Source organism: Monodelphis domestica, chromosome 2 (genome assembly GCF_027887165.1).
Source record: "Monodelphis domestica isolate mMonDom1 chromosome 2, mMonDom1.pri, whole genome shotgun sequence".
Lineage (NCBI taxonomy): Eukaryota > Metazoa > Chordata > Mammalia > Didelphimorphia > Didelphidae > Monodelphis > Monodelphis domestica.
Genome location: NC_077228.1, coordinates 223,851,891 through 223,868,450, shown reverse-complemented (window position 1 = coordinate 223,868,450; position 16,560 = coordinate 223,851,891). Strand labels below are relative to the sequence as shown.

Genomic DNA, 16,560 nt, shown 5'->3' with positions numbered 1-16,560 from the left:
TAACCAGCATCAGGAGCACAGGCTTCTATTTTTTTTAATCTGGAACCACTTGGGCAATCTGGAGAAGTCTATGGATGCCTTCTCAGAAGATTTTTTTTTAAAGTGCATAAAATAACACAAAGAAAACAAAAAAGGGGGCAGCTGGGTGGCTCAGTAGATTGAGAGTCAGGCTCAGAGGTAGGAGGTCCTGGGTTTAAATCTGGTCTCAGACACTTCCTAATTGTGTGACCCTGGGCAAGTCATTTAACCCCCCATTGCCTAGCCCTTACCACTCTTCTGCCTTAACAGAAGATAAGGGTTTTTTTTTTTAAAGAAAACAAAAAAATGTGAAAATAAAGATGTAAATCATTTTTCCCAACCAAGTTTACAGACCTCCTGAAATCTATTCCTGGAACTCTTGGGGGTTCTTGGACCCCAAGTTAAGAACATTAATTTTTGGTGCAGTTGTCTTAATTTAAAATATTTTTAATGCCAATAAACATCATGGGAATATTAAAAAGAATTTTGGGCTGGAGAAATATATACATCTTGGGAGTAAGGTACCTGTATGTTCAGAGGACTAAAAACCACTTGGCTTATGTACATCTAACAAAGTTGGCAGCAAAATATTTCTTGGGAGTGATCAATCCTTTTTTAATCTTGTCAGCTCAATGAAGGGAGAAAGGTTTCTATAAGTTGTTCTTTCAGCAAATAAACATTGAATTTTTACACAGTTCCATAACTAGCATGCAATTTAAGACTGCACTTGCTGGGCAAGAGGTCTGAGACAGTTAGATTCTGAAAAGATTGAGAAATATCCTAGCCACATAAATGGCTTCAAGGAAGTAGGAGAAATGGAGAAAAAATGGTTGCTTTAGAGCAAAGGAAAATCTAAATAGAAAATGAAGAGTCTAACATCTTTGGTACTGCTTTTAAAAATCAGACCATAAGATGGCACCCTTTGAAAACCTACCTCAGTGGTTCCCAAGATAAGAGTAATTCTGCTAGTTGTATCAGGGCCAGAAATTCAACATATGGCAAAAGATCAGCTCTTGCAAAAGACCACATTCACATCTTGAAAATATTTCTAGGGGATTCTGGGAAACTACTTTCAACCTTGGAAAACATGCACAGTAATGCCCCTTCTGGGAAATGTGGAGCCATTTTACTATGTTCTTTCAGAGTAGAACAAAGAATTGTTTGTTTCTGGGGTAAATAACAAGATGGGCTGTGTTTGAGGAGGGGGAGAGAAAGGGCTTTCCCCCCTTTCCCTAGAAAAAAAAAAACAGCTGCAGATTATAGGAGCCAGAAAAATAACACTCCCAATTAATAAGACTTTTCCTGCTGCTTCAGGGTTATAGTAAAGAATTTGGGACCTTTTTTTCCTCCTGGTAGTTCACACAATGTTTTGCACTTAGTATAGTCACAATAAGCATTAGTTAAATTGAATTGTTTTCAGTCTCATAGCTTCTAATAGGGGGAAATAACTAGTTACTTAATCCAGCCTCTAAAGATAAGAATCCTTAGTATATAGCATCCCTCAAAGGATCCTTTTAATGATGATGGTGTGGGCTGAGAAGGGAAAGGGAAGGACTATTTTGAGTTAGATGGCTTCATTGCTAGTCTAATCTAATTGTTAGAAAGTTATTCTTTACAAGGAGCTAAAATCTGTTTTCCTGTGACTTCCACTCACTGTTAGCACTTCTGTTCTCTACAACAATAAGGAACAAGTCTAAAAATGACAGCCTCTTAACTCTGTCAAGTTAGAAATATGTCTCGTTAATATAATACCATTTTTGCTAATATAACAGTCTTTTTAATTGATCTTCCCATTTGCACACTCCCTCCTCTTCAATCCATCTTTAATACTGCTATTAGAATTCCTTAAGCATAGGTGAGGTCTCTCCTCTGTTCATATTAAACAATTTTAAAATTAGAGACAGAAGGAACCTTAGGAATCATCTAGTCTAATTGTCTCATTTAAAAAATGGAAAACATTGAAAGTCCAGAGAAGTTATGAATGGCACAAGTAGTAAAATGCAGGTCCATCAGGGCATGAAAAAAAGTTTATGAAACGGCATAGAGAAGATAGAACTAAAATGCTAATACTAAGTGGATTATTTAAGCTAGAAGGTAGAGCATAATGGATCAGAAAAATAATCATTCTTGAAGGATAGTTTAGAACTATTGCTTATGTATTACCCCAAGTTCAAATTCAATAGGAGATAATCTAATATGTTTGGGGAACTCCAGAAAAGACTTTTTTGTTCTTAAAGGTAGCTGTGTTCTAAAGTAGATGGCTATGTAAAACTGTTGTTTCTCTTAGTTGAAGGGGGTTAGAAGGTAGAATCACTGAGTCTTTTTATTGATCTCCCTTACTAGGAATGCAACAAAGAAATACTTGGAGTCATCATGTATGTATCCTTTTATTAATGGAGATTAAAAAGAAGGATTAATTTTTTTCCAAAAGACAAAGGATAGATTAGGTGACTTCTCAAGATTTCCTCAAGCTTGAGAGCTCTTTCCCCCTAGATCCATGTTCCCAGATTTCATAATATTCACAAAAGTAGACAAGTTCCAAGGAGTCCTCCAAAAAAGCTTTTGTTCCTGTAAGTTATAACAATAGGCGTTTATGATTATTCTCTGAAGAAGCTATTTACTTTCTTGACATATTAGTAGGAGACCTTTGCAGTAATCATATGCCTTTTGAAAGTTCCAAGAACTATGAACAAAAGGCGATAAAAGAGTGTCTACCCTTTGATCCAGCCATAGCACTGCTGGGTCTGTACCCCAAAGAGATAATGGACAAAAAGACTTGTACAAAAATATTCATAGCTGCGCTCTTTGTGGTGGCCAAAAATTGGAAAACGAGGGAATGCCCATCAATTGGGGAATGGCTGAATAAATTGTGGTATATGTTGGTGATGGAATATTATTGTGCAAAAAGGAATAATAAAGTGGAGGAATTCCATGGAGACTGGAATGACCTCCAGGAAGTGATGCAGAGCGAGAGGAGCAGAACCAGGAGAACATTGTACACAGAGACTGATACACTGTGGTACAATCGAACATAATGGACTTCTCCATTAGTGGTGGTGTAATGCCCCTGAACAATCTGCAGGGATCTAGTAGAAAAAACACTATCCATAAGCAGAGGACAAACTGTGGGAGTAGAAATACCGAGGAAAAGCATCTGCCTGACTACAGGGGTTGAGGGGACATGACAGAGGAGAGTCTCTAAACGAACACTCTAATGCAGATATTAACAACATGGCAATGGGTTTGAATCAAGAACACATGTGATACCCAGTGGAATCATGCGCCGGCTATGGGAGGTGGGGGGGAGGAAAAGAAAATGATCTTTGTCTTTAATGAAAAATGCATGGAAATGATCAAATAAAATACTATAAAATTAAAAAGAAAAGAAAAGAAAAGGAAAAAAAGGAAGTTCCAAGGCTGTGTATAGAGACTGTTAGAAGTTATTAGTAAATCCAGAGAAAGAACTGTGAGAGTAGAAACAGAAGAAAAACAACTGCTTGATCATGTGGGTTGATGGGGATATAGACTCTAAACGATCACCCTAGTTCAAGTATCAATAATATGGAAATAGGTCTTGATCAATGACACATGTAAAAACCCAGTGAATTGTACTTTGGCTATGGGAGGGGGATAGAAGGAGGGGAGAGAGAGAATATGAATCATGTAACCATGGAAAATTTTTTTAAATTAAATACAATTTAAAAAATAAAAATAAATGAATTAAAAAAGAAGTTATTAGTGAATATGGTGAATATGATGGAACTTTATCCTTTTGGTTATCCTCATGTGACACCGTCATCTATTAAAGAGGAGCCTGTCCATAGTAATGAATCCTGTTTCCCAATATAGTTTGACTTTCAGGAAAGAGCTACTAGTCTTGATGAATATATAGTTGAGAACAGAAATCAGGTACACGAATATCAGAGAAGAGGAAACTCAGGACAGAATGCCTTTCATTTAATGAAATTATTTCTTTGAGTAATCCATAAAGCAGGAAATTAATGGATTAAAGTCCAGGATCTTAGTCTGTTATCAAGCACAGAGAGCCATGATGATAGTTACAAGGCCAGTTCTCTTTACAACAAAAGCTAAAAAGACTAGCTAAATGAATAAATATATGGATTCTGAAGCAAATTATGTTTAAAGCAAGCTGACCATTTCATAGGATTTACAAATCTTTTCATTAAAGGGGAATTTGAACTAACATATCTCAGCAATAGAATATGATTAATGAGATTTTTGTAACATGAAGTTTCATGATGGGAGTTAAGAAAAAGTCACGCTAGACCTCAGAATAAGTTCATACCAAAAGCAAGCTCTTCCCTTGGATGATTTTGTTTCTTGTGTACAGAACATATTCTCTGTATGTTAGTTAAGCTTAAGGTCAAAAATAGTTTAAACCTTTTGCAGAGGTTTTTGCCTCAGTCTTCTTAGAGGTCAGCAGAAATGCAACTTAGCGGGGGCAGCTGGGTGGCTCAGTGGATTGAGAGTCAGACCTAGAGACGGGAGCTCCTAGGTTCAAATCTGGTCTCAGACACTTCCCAGCTGTGTGACCCTGGGCAAGTCACTTAACCCCCATTGCCTAGCCCTTACCACTCTTCTGCCTTGGAGCCAATACACAGTATTGGCTCCAAGACAGAAGATAAGGGTTTAAAAAAAAAAAAGAAATGCAACTTAGCTAAGAGTGCAGAAGAGTTTGCAATATAATTGGAGAAGAGGCACAGGAGAAGGACTACTATGTAGTTAAACAAATTCTATCTTTTACCTTATTTTTCCTTTTGTACATTTCACTTAGTGGGGATACAGTTCTTTTATTCACAGTTTATCTAGGTGGGGCCTACTTTTATATAATGTTGATGCTTAGAAAAAATGTAAAATATATAATTTTTTCCTCTCCAGATCTCTTGTATACACACATACATGTACACATATAAAAACATAGACAAGTTACACATGTGTGTATGTATATTTGAAGGAATGGATTGTAAAGTCATAAAGTTGTCTCTATTTTCTGTGAGGGAAAGGACTGTCTTTACTTTTAAATTTGTGTCTCTAGCTCTGATATGATACAATGTTTGGCAAACAGTAAGCAGAATCAATGATTTTTCATTCATCCATTCATATAGATGTATATAAATATATATGTTTTTATACATGTACACAAACATGTTGCATTTTTCTAAGTGTCCACATGATATGAAATAGATCAAATAGTCACTAGATAGTCTTTTGGACCCTTTCTAGGTATCATATGAAAAAATTATATTAATTCTTTTCCAGATAAGTGAAATCTATTAAACAAAGGAAGGAAATAGGCATTAATTAAGTACGTACTAAGTGCTGGGCAATGCACTTAGCTCCTTACAAATATTATCTCATTAAGCTCACAACAATTCTGAGCAGCAGTAGGTATTATTATTTCTGTTTTACAGTTGAGGAAACTGAAGGAGGCAGAAGTTGTGATTCCACCAGTCACATAGCCAATAAGTGTCCGAGGTTGGCTTTTCCTGACTTCAAGCCTAGTTCACTGACCACCTAGTTGTCTCAAGTGCAGAAATTATTTATTGTAGTGGTGTGGGAGCCTGGGGCACTAATAGGTCAGGTGAGTTGCCTGGGGACACATAATTAATGGGTATTAATGGCAGGACCTCAAACTAGGCATTTCTGATTGAATAGCCAGCTTTCAAATGACTCCAACACTCTGCCTCTCATAATTTTAATACTTAGCCTACAATAATGTCATCTTCTTGACCAGGAATGACATCAACTCTAAAGTGAGAGAAATTAATATATACACATCAAACTGCTTCTTACACCTGGTGGTAAAGACATATAGTGGTAAAGGGTTGTTTGTTGCTATCAACTACCATATTTCAAAGAATATATTTTGAAATGTACCTGATCTAGATTTGGTGTGACCGTGTGTCATTCCATTATGTTGCAGGAAGTTAAGGGACTAAGGAATTGAGATGCCAGCCTGAGGCAACACATACTTTCTCAGTGAAAGGGACATTTTGTTCTGTTTGTAGTAATAAAACCCAGTTGGTATGCACCACAAGCAGCGCTGACATTTTGTACCAATTCCTAGCAACATAAAGATACAGTTGGATTCTATTACAGAATCATAGAATTTTGTTCTGGAAGTCAGTGGTAGAAAAGCTGAATAAAGTGGATTTTGTTACTGCTTGGCAAACACAGTGAGTTCAAGCCCTGAATGAAAAGGAAAGGACTTAATAGAGAGAAGAACCAAAAGCAAACCACTGTCATTTGGAAAATTTGCTGGCTCAGCTCTATGGTTTTTTTTTTTTTTTAATGTTTTTCCTTCTAACAATGAGCCTTTCCAAACTACAAAGGAGAAGGATGTGAAGATCCATTAAAAAAGCAACAAACCATTCTAACATTTTCAAGCATGTTTTCCCAAAGACAGAGGTCAGTTTCACATTAGAAAAGTAGATAATGTAATCTTCTCAAATTAGTTGCCACCAGAGATTAGTGGACTAGGTTCTAACAGAAAATCTGAATGTGCATTTAAAATTCAGGGAAAATTTCCTCAAACATAGGGACAACCTATTTTGTTTATTATAATCACATTCCTAAAATGAAATAATAATGCATGAGGAAGGGCAGCTAGGTGGCACACTGTCAGACCTGAAGACTCATCTTCCTGAGTTCAAATCGGGCTTACTGAGCTTTGTGACCCTGGACAAGTCACTTATCCCTGTTGATTTCAGTTCTTCATCTGTAAAATGAGCCGGAGAAGGAAATAACAGACTACTCTAGTATCTTTGCCAAGTATCTTTCCCAACTGAACAACAATCACAAAATGTATAAGATGAAGGGGAAAAAAAACAACGGAAGATATGCTCATCACATCTGCAACAAATTCAGAGCTATGTAAGTAGTCTATAGTCAGAGTCTATAAAGTAGACCTACCTTGGGGACTTTTTATTGGAAATAGTCTCAGGCTGATAATCTCCTTTCTGGACTTTCTGAAAAATAAATTCCAAAAAATCTGTCAATTTACTATACTTGATACTAACTCTCAGTTTTCACCTAGGAAAACTCCAGAGAGTGTAAAGGTATTTTTTTTTCTGTAATTTAGGATTTCCTATATGGTTTTATAGCCCACTGCCATAAAATATTAGGCTTAGTTTATGATTTTGTTTCCTAATCTAGCTGTAATTTATTCACCTTCATTCGGATTTTTAAAAATGTGATTCACTTCTGTCCCGTTCAGAAGTTACTGGATTATCTGACTTTTCTCTAAAGTTAGATTTGGTTAGAATCACTTCTCTCATTCATTCAAATACATTATCCCCAATACACTGGAATAGGAAAAACAAATGAGCCTAAGATAGAAAGCTGCACTGTCTTGGAGTTCGTTGTCATCATAATGTAGTGAAGAGCTAATTTTCTACGTGTTGTCATCATTTGTTCTAGTGTTTTGCTTGCTTCATAAAGGGGAGTATTGTTTGTAATTGGAATTACACAGGTAAACATGGTCACACAGAGAGAAGGAAGTTCATCGTTTAGAATATTAAATAGGCTTGATAACTTATTTAACAAACCCTTAATTGGCCTCAGGTGTCTAACTTCTACCAAAACAGGATCAACAACATAACCTTATGACATATAAAGCCATTCTCCAAACCAAAGAATCTAAGAACTGAAAAAGACTTCAGATGGTGTGGAGTCCAACCTCTACCAGAATAAAGGAAAGCCTTCCCAGCAAGTCAGATAAGTGTCCATAAGCCATTTGCTTGAGCATCTCCATTGAGGAGGAACTCATTATCTCTCAAGGCCATCAATTCCATTTTGAGATAGTTCTAAGGGTATTAGAAGTGTTCACTTAGGTAAACTATCTCAAGTCAAAAAAATGGAGCCAATTAAAACACAGACATGCAATTGAGCCTGTGAGTAGCTGCTGTACTGCTAAACTGGCTAAGTTGGGAAACATAGTCTAAAAAAAAAAAGAGGGGAAGGAAGGAAAAAGGAAAAAAGGCAAAAAGAAAGAGAGAATGTCTTTCCTAACATAAAGACTAAATTTATCCCTGAAACTTTCACCCAATACTCCTAGTTCTACCCTTTGAGGCCTGATAACCAGGTGAATTCTTGTTATATATGAACAGGCCTATAAAATATTGAAGGTAACTTTCATGTCTCCTTGAAGTCCTTCTTATTCCCCTGTAGGCTAGTTATCCATAGCTTTTTCAACCAATTCTCATACTGAATTATCTCAAGGTTAATCACCATCCCAGTTGCCTGCCTCTGGGCATTTTATCAATGTCCTTAAAAACATGGCGGCCATAACTGAACACATTTCTTCAAATGTGACATGATCAAGACTCAGTATTTTAGTCCAGTTCTCTATAACTTTTTCAATGTAGTTTGGAGAGTGGCTTTGTTGTTTGTCATGTCATCCTGTTCACTTACTGAGTTTGTAGTCCACTAAGTCACCCATGTCATTTTCAGATAGCCTGGTGCTTATCTAAGCCTTTTCCATATTGTACTTGGGATGTTAATTCTTTGAACCCAAGTGTTAGGTTTTATTTTTTATTTTTGTTATACTTCATCTTATTGATTTGGGCTTTTAGCCCATCCTACTAAAAGCCAGATTTCTAGTGGTCTCCAAATAGGTGATGGCCATTTCATCTATCCCTTATTTAGACCATTAGTAAAATGGCAAAAAAAAAGGAAAAAAAAAAACAGAGCATAAAACCAAACCAGATCCTTAGGACATTCCCTTAGAGACCTTCTTCCTAAATAAAGGCTTGATTAGCAGTATTCTAACACAATACTTTCTATTACATCACAATGAAGAACCAAAATCTAACTAATGCTGCTTAAGAAATGGAAGGAAATGAAGATTATGTAAACATTGATGGTTTTGGTTTCCCTGACCAGGACAAGAAAACAGAGGGAAGAGCAAAGTAGATCAGGGGTGTCCAATTCTGCAAAATTACCAAAGTAAAGCTGGAATTACAATAAATTGTAATTAGGAAATGTTTAGCACAACAAATAAAAATATAATACAATAGAAACAGTGTTAATTTGTGGTTTCCAAAGTCAATATCCCACCCACAGGGATCTGTTTCTGTTTGAGTTTGACACCACTGCAGTAAACTGTAGAAATTAAAGCCAATAACAGGTAAATTTTGGCTTTATTCCAGGATACTGAAATATGGGGGAGTAGGTGATGCTGACAAATCTTATACTTTTTTGGCAGCTAGAAACAATAAAACTTAATGCCTAGTCTGCAAGAATAATTAGTTAAATAACTTACCATATGAACTTTTTCCTAGACCAGCCCCTCCCTATTCCTTTCCCCAAAACACAGCATCCCAGTATGTTCAAATGGATCCAGATTCCAGGATCCAGAGTCTCTGGTACTTCCATAGTCTCTCTCTCCTTAGGACTAATCATGATGACTAAGTTTTAATTTTCTATCCTCCTCCCTCCCAGTAGTATTTGTCCTAAAAAGTTTATTTGCAAGCACTTTTTGTGATTTTTGCCCCAGGTACCAGAGATGCTAAGTACAGGTTTTATATCTTTAATTATGTGAACATCTCTAATAGACATTCCTTTCTCTCTTCTGATACTGCCATCATGCTGGTACTGACCTTATCACCTTTCATCTGGACTTCTGTAATAGCCCTTTGTTTGTTTTTGCTGCTTCAAGTCACTCCTTAGTCTAGCACACCTTCCTTATTGGTCCCCATACCCATATACTCTGAGATTCATTGTCACTGGCTGCCTTGTTTTTGTTTAAACAAGACAACCTGTCTCCTTACTCCTAGAATTATCCTTGTCCCTCATTCCTGATAATCTCTCCCTTCTCATCTCTGACTCTTGACTTTCCTGGCTTTCTACAAATTATAGCTAAAATCCTACCTTCTACTAGATGTTATTACTGATTCCACTTAATGCTAATTATTTCCCTCTTTTGATTATATTCAATTTATCTTATCTTTATCTTATACTTAATTGCTTGAATGTTATCTCCCCCATTAGATTGTGAGTTTCTTGAAAGTCGAGGCTATCTTTTATACAGTTTCTGGCTCACAGAAGGCACTTTTTATTTGATGACTGACCTTCTGCAAGGAGCATTTTCTGTTCTTCTTTAATATTTGTGACTTCACTCATTTGATTATCTCTATTTTTTCCTGTATCTATCTTGTTTATACTTAATTGCTCCCATAACATCTCTACCATTAGAATGTAAGCACTTTGAGAGCAGGGGCTATTTTTGTGCCTTCTCTGTATCATCAAATCTTAGTACTGTGTATGGCATGAAGTAGAAATAGAAACATAATACATGCTTGTTGATTTGTTGGCTTGATGGCAAACCAATAAGTTAGGGAATTAAGGAAGTGTTGGTATAATTGAGATGTGCCAAATTTACCTCCCTCACCAGCCATGGCAGTGATACATGAAGACATTACTTATTTAAGGATATGGAGCTCATCCATTCTAGGTTAACAAATAGCAATAAATATAATGAGCTTTCCCTGAAGGAGTACTCAAGGGTAATCAAGAGACAATAGTTTATCCTAGGATGCAATATTGTACCCTTTCCTGAGTTATTGTCACATCAAAATTATCATATTCCTCTAACAATGTCATGCACAGCTAAAGAATATACTGTACATATTTTGTGGTTTTTCTAGGAATTTTTTTTTCTAAAATTAAATGTTAAGCAATCAAGAAAAAAAAAACTTACCTTGAGTAAAAGCTGTAAGAATCGAGGTTTGCAACTATTTTGTTCCTGAAAATGGATAAGAGACATCAGTTTACACATCATTAACACACTGATATATGAATATAGCACTGAAAAGTTAAGGATTAATTTTTGGAAAAGTATCTTTTTTATTTCTAGCCAATGTAAGGTTAAAAGCTGGTCAACAGCTGCAGGAAATCTACAAATTCTTACCAAGAACATATGTTTTTAAAATGGCCAGTCGAGTAAAACTGTCCAAAATTTGGAATTCCCAGTGCAACAGAAAGATGGACAGAGGAATGTTCATTAACCATATGATACTTAAACCAAAGCAGATGCCAGACTTGCCTCTTTTGAAATGAATCTTGTTAAATAGGCTCTTGGTAATTCCTTTACATTCACATGTCCTAAAGCTGAGTTTAATTTAACATTCTTTGACATTTCTAGAGGACCAAATTAACTAATTCAAGTGTAATTATTAATTAGTTAATCTAAAAGACATTTCTAGAAGGCTACCATCTTCTTTTGTCCTTCCCTTGTTCCTAATTGGGTATGTTAACTCTACTTGCAAATTCAAGTATTTAGATTCAAATTTTGAAAGGAAAGATTGTCTATATGCAAAGACAGAAGGAAAAAAAAAGAAGTGGAAGAAGAATACACATCATGGAAATAGGAGAAACAAGAAAGATGAGATCATGAGAAAAGAAAATGGAGGGGAAAAAGGTAAATATGATGGAAGAAGATTCTGAGGCTCAGTAAAATGAAAACAATCATTGTGAAATTACATTTTATATAACTGGATTACATCTTTCTGGCAATTAGGAAATGACTTAACAAATTGTGGTATATGATATTGATGGAATACTATTGTTCTGTAAGGAATGATGAAGCATATGATTCCTATAAGAAATAGAAAGACCTATGTGAACTGGCGCAGAGTAAAATAAAACAGAACCAGGGGAACCACTGTACACAGTAACTGAACCACTGTGGGATGATCAAATGTAATAGACTTTGCTACTAACAGCAATACAAAAATACAGAACAATTCTGATATATTTATGAAAAGAATGCTATGAAAAGAGAAAGAACTGTTGGAGTAGAATTGCAAAAAAACAAACAAACATATGATTTATCACTTTTTTTGGGGGTAAATGAGTTGGGGTTTTGGTTTTAAAAGATTACTCTATTACAAAAGTGAACAATATGGAAATAGGTTTTGAGTGATAATACATGTAAAACCCAATGGAATTGCTTGCCAATGGGATGGGAGGGAGGAGGGCAGAGGGGAAGACGACAACATGAATCATGTAACCTTGGAAAGCTTATGTGTAATTTGTTACTGGAATAAAATAAAGAAAAATTTTTAAGAAGAGGAACAAACACAAATAATTAGAGCATTCCACTAGAGATAGCTTTCTGAATTCACAAAGAATATTTAATAATATCTCTTTGGATCTGAACTTTTATCTAATTATCAATCCACTTAACTGTACTATTATTTATCTCATATCTTTTCCTCTTGTCTGAAAGCACATTGCCAAAAATTTTGCCAAATATTAGACTAAAATGGAAGTAAAATATAACATACAATATTCTTCCTGTCCAACAGTGTGGTAACCCTATCAAGAAAGGAAATATTGCTAGCCTGGCATAATAATAATTATAATCATAGCTAACCTTTACATGGTTTACTATGTGCCAGACACTGTGCTGTTTTATTCTTGATAAAAACTTATTGAGCCTCTTGTTGTTTTCTTTTCTAAATATTCACAAACCATTTAATAATATATTCTAGAGATTTCCAAGAAATTAGCCAAGTTCACTGGCCTGTAGTTTTTAGATTATATTCTCTTCAGGTTTTTTAAAAAATTAGTGGGGCAGATATTTGCAATTTTCCAATCTTATAACTCTTTTCCAGGTGTCTTCAATTTTTCACAGATGCTTAAAGTGGCTCAGAAATCAATACCTGCCAGTTTCTTTGGCACCCTGAGACATTCGTTGATTTATGTCTGAATCCATTAAGAGCAACTAGCTTTTCTTTTACTATCCTCTAATATGGCTTGGTATCTGCTCCACATTAACCATTTTAGGAAACCTTCAAGTCAAAAGATCATTCCCGTTGGCAAGGAAAACAGATAAGGAATGAAATAGAGTAGCTCAATTTTTACTGTCACATTCCCTCCAAATAGTGATCCTATTCCTTCTTTTATTCTACTGCTTGCCCTAGTTCAGCTAACAGATTTCCCATGCCACCTCCTTGTTTTGTTTTTAGTCTTCTATACCAAACTAACTTTTAATGCTGATTCAATACTATCAGTACTTATAGGTCCATGTGACATTTTTATATTCATTCTCTGTTGCCTATCTCTGCTTTCATTTTTTTAAGATTCTTTAACCTTTAAAATATCTAAGCTGGCCGATGAATTCCGTTTCCTCTTCATTAATCTTTTTTTTTTTTTAAGGCAGTGCCTCCTCCTTTGTTCCATCTGAATTATTTTTCTTTGTGTCTTCAGAATTTCATTGTTGAGATTTTGTAACTATCCTAAACCAACTTCTCTTGTAGGATTTTAGCTTCTAGAATGTAGTTCATGATTTCTCATAGTAGAAAAATCAAACATATGAATGCCTATTGTCCAGATTATAATATATAATATTGATGGTTATTCTTCAACTCATATTCGCTTTAGAAATTATACAAGGACAGTGAGTTGGAATAAGAATTGACTTACAGAGTGAGAGCAGGCTAGATTCTACACTTTTAATAATTTTAAGCTGTTTCCTGGTCCAATAACTTATGTCTAAGCCAAAATATTCTTCTATTAAAACTGCATGGTTGCAAATTTTGGGGCACCATAATCTGGAATAACTCAAGGGTACAATGGGACAGTATGTCATGGGTTCAAGTAGGCTGAGTCATATTTCCCAAGATGACTTGGTAGAAATTGAAGAAATGTATGCCAAAAATGAGGTAGGTCAGTCATGTAGTGAAAGGAAAGTACACCATATAGACAGCTTGTTGATTGTCCACTGGAATATGATGAGGTATAGAAGAAGACCTTAAGAACCCTTTGAGGAAGATCTATGGATGAACATGAACTAGAATCATGTGGAGAGGCTACACACAGGTTGAAATCTGCAGAGAGGAAGTTCTCTTATTAATGAGATCAATAGTGAAGTATATAAATATATTTTAAATGTTAGCTAAGCAGACTTAGTGATATATATGGCTGATCAGTGAACATTGCCATTAGGGTTCCAATATTTGACTATTAGATACATCCCATATATAAATTCTGTTTAAGACTGGATATAGATTAAGGATCTAATTTACATAGGAAAATAGAATGTATAAGTAAAACTGTTATTACCATCAACAGAGAAATATAACATTCCTCTTATTAACTTTTAAAATCAAATTAAGAAAAACAGAAAATTCTTTGATAAATATAACTCATATAGAAACATGTATCTTATGAAAAGGAGGTAGGGCAGACATAGGGACATATTAATAGACATAGGGAGGACATATTAATACACATAAACTGTTGTGTGAATAACATGAAGGTAGAATTGGGATAGAAACTAGACCTATGATTTCATTCATATTTTTGTTATTGTTCAGTTGTTTTCAGTAGCATTTGACTCTTTGTGATCCTATTTAGGGTTTTCTTGGCAGGGAACTGGAGTGATTTGACATTTCCATATCCATATGAATGATGGCGGATGGAGAAACTGAGGCAAACAAGGTAAAATGACTTGTTCAGGGTCACAGAGCTAGGAAGTCTCTGGGGTCATATTTGAACTTAGGGAGAATGTATCTTCTTGATTTGAAGCCTGGTGCTCTACCACTGAGCAACCTAACTGCCTATTTCATTCATATAGGGAGACCCTATTGAAGAAATTCCTCTACTAATGTGGGCCAGCATGTTTTTGTCAACTTACAGATTTAAGGAGTTGCCAAGAGAACTAAAGGATTATGTGGTTTTCTCAGTGTCCCATAGCCAGTGTGTGTCTGAGTTGGGTCTAGAACCCAAGTCTCCTTGGCTCTGAGACCAGCTGTCTGTCCATTATACTACATTACTATTTCATTTCATGGCTTTGCAGGCTATCCTTGCTAAACACATTTAATGTGATGTTAATTATTTTTAATTTTTTACAGATCTTTTTATGGACAAAAATCGCTTCTTGGTATTTGCCTCCAGGTTAGAATAGACATGGAGTCCAGAGGGTTCCCTCTCCTCAAATCCAAAGGTTTCCTCTGACTTCCTTTGGTGACACAGGCAAATTATAGTACCAATTATGTATCAAATACTTATTAGTAAATCATTAGATGCTAAAGAAACCTATATTTTTGTCTTCCAAAATACAGCTAGACTTATTTTTCTTAGTATATTGCTAAATATTGGAATTAAATCCTACCTCCCACCTTCATGAGACTCTGCCAGAAACATTTTGGCAGTCAGGGTGATTAAAAAAATTAAGCAGATGTCAATGATAATAACTGACATTTACATATCACTTAAAATTTTGCAAAGCATTTGACAAATAGATCAAACTTGAGCCTCTCAATAACTCCATAAGGTAGGAGCTATAGCTTTTATTATTGTTATTATTGTCCTCATTTTCAGATGAAAAACCTGACATTCAGACCGAGTAACTTGGCCAGGGTCGCTTAGCTAGCAAGTGTCAGAGACTTGAACCCAGGTTTTCCTGACCCTATGTTTATCATCCTATCTACCAAATTCTTGATTCTCTTCCATGAATGTTGTATTATTTTAAACCAAAACATCATTTTTAAGATCAATTACCTTCACAAGGATTTGTAAAGGGAAAGGAGTGGACAAGTGTTTTCTACTTTGCTTTAAAGGTATTTATAGAGTAGTGAATGAGAATCACTAATTATGAAGACAATTTATCCTTATTGATTTTCTTCTATTTTGTCTTCATAAAATTGGAACCAGGCTGACCGCTGGTTGTTAATTTCTTGTTTTCCCACCCATACATTGATTCTATGTTTCAGGAATATTGTTTTGCAATATCAAAATGTTATTTGCTCTATAAAGTATTTATCATACTTTACTAGGTCCATTCTTACCAAGAACAATACAGTAAAATAGGATAATTAGAATTGCTATAGTATACCATGGGTTCAGTCATAGAGATGGTTAAATCATGCCTGTTGCTACAGAATGATGTTGTCTGTGTCTCTTCCAGGATAAAATGGAAAGCCACACAGTCCTTGTCCTTCAGATAACAATGTTGGGTAGGTTCTAGTAAACATAGTCTTCATAACGCATCACATTTCTAGAATGTCGCCTTTGGAACATTCTATTGTTTTTTTGCCACAGTAACAGGGAAATGGTACATTTTAAAATCGAATCCCCATTAAATCAGCTACCATTTGTTGAAGCTAAACTGAGAGCAGCATATAAGAGCTTGAAAAGCAAAGATAAAACTGAATACATTTCAGGGTCCTGGACATAAAACCACAGTGGCTAGCCTTTATTTCCCTTTTACTACTCCTCCTCTCACCCTTTTTGTGGGAAGGGATATCAGGACTTGCTGGGCCCCATTCAAGATTAGTAAACTTGCCAGGACAAACTAGAATAATTTTGAATGGAAAAGATTCATATATGCTTGTTTTAACCAAGGCAGCTAGGGGGTGCACTAGATAGCTTACTGGATCTAGAACCAAGGAACACAGTGGTTTCAATATAGTCTTAGATACTATGTGATGCTGGGCAAGTAATTTATCCTGTATTGACCTCAGTTTCCTCACTGATAAAGTAAGGATAAATAATAGTGTTCACCTCCCTGGATAG

General features: G+C 35.4%; 1 protein-coding gene across 10 annotated transcripts in view; it reads right to left on the bottom strand.

The window, feature by feature from the left end:
• LOC100029142 (WD repeat-containing protein on Y chromosome-like) overlaps positions 1-16,560 on the bottom strand; it is a 171,965-nt gene that overhangs the window by 147,164 nt on the left and 8,241 nt on the right. For 8 of the 10 annotated variants that reach the window (XR_008916421.1, XR_008916422.1, XM_056817247.1 and 5 more), the window contains exons 1-3: positions 15,881-16,035; positions 10,739-10,783; positions 6,952-7,007 (exon numbers count right to left, since the gene is read on the bottom strand). Coding sequence is in view for 8 of the 10 variants with exons in the window: in XM_056817247.1 (XP_056673225.1) it covers positions 6,952-7,007; positions 10,739-10,783; positions 15,881-15,895 (116 nt within the window). In the remaining 2 variants the exon portion in view is untranslated. Of the gene's footprint in view, positions 1-6,951; positions 7,008-7,209; positions 7,409-10,738; positions 10,784-15,880; positions 16,036-16,560 lie in introns of those variants that run through there. The other 2 variants (XM_056817246.1, XM_056817249.1) reach the window with 2 other exon arrangements.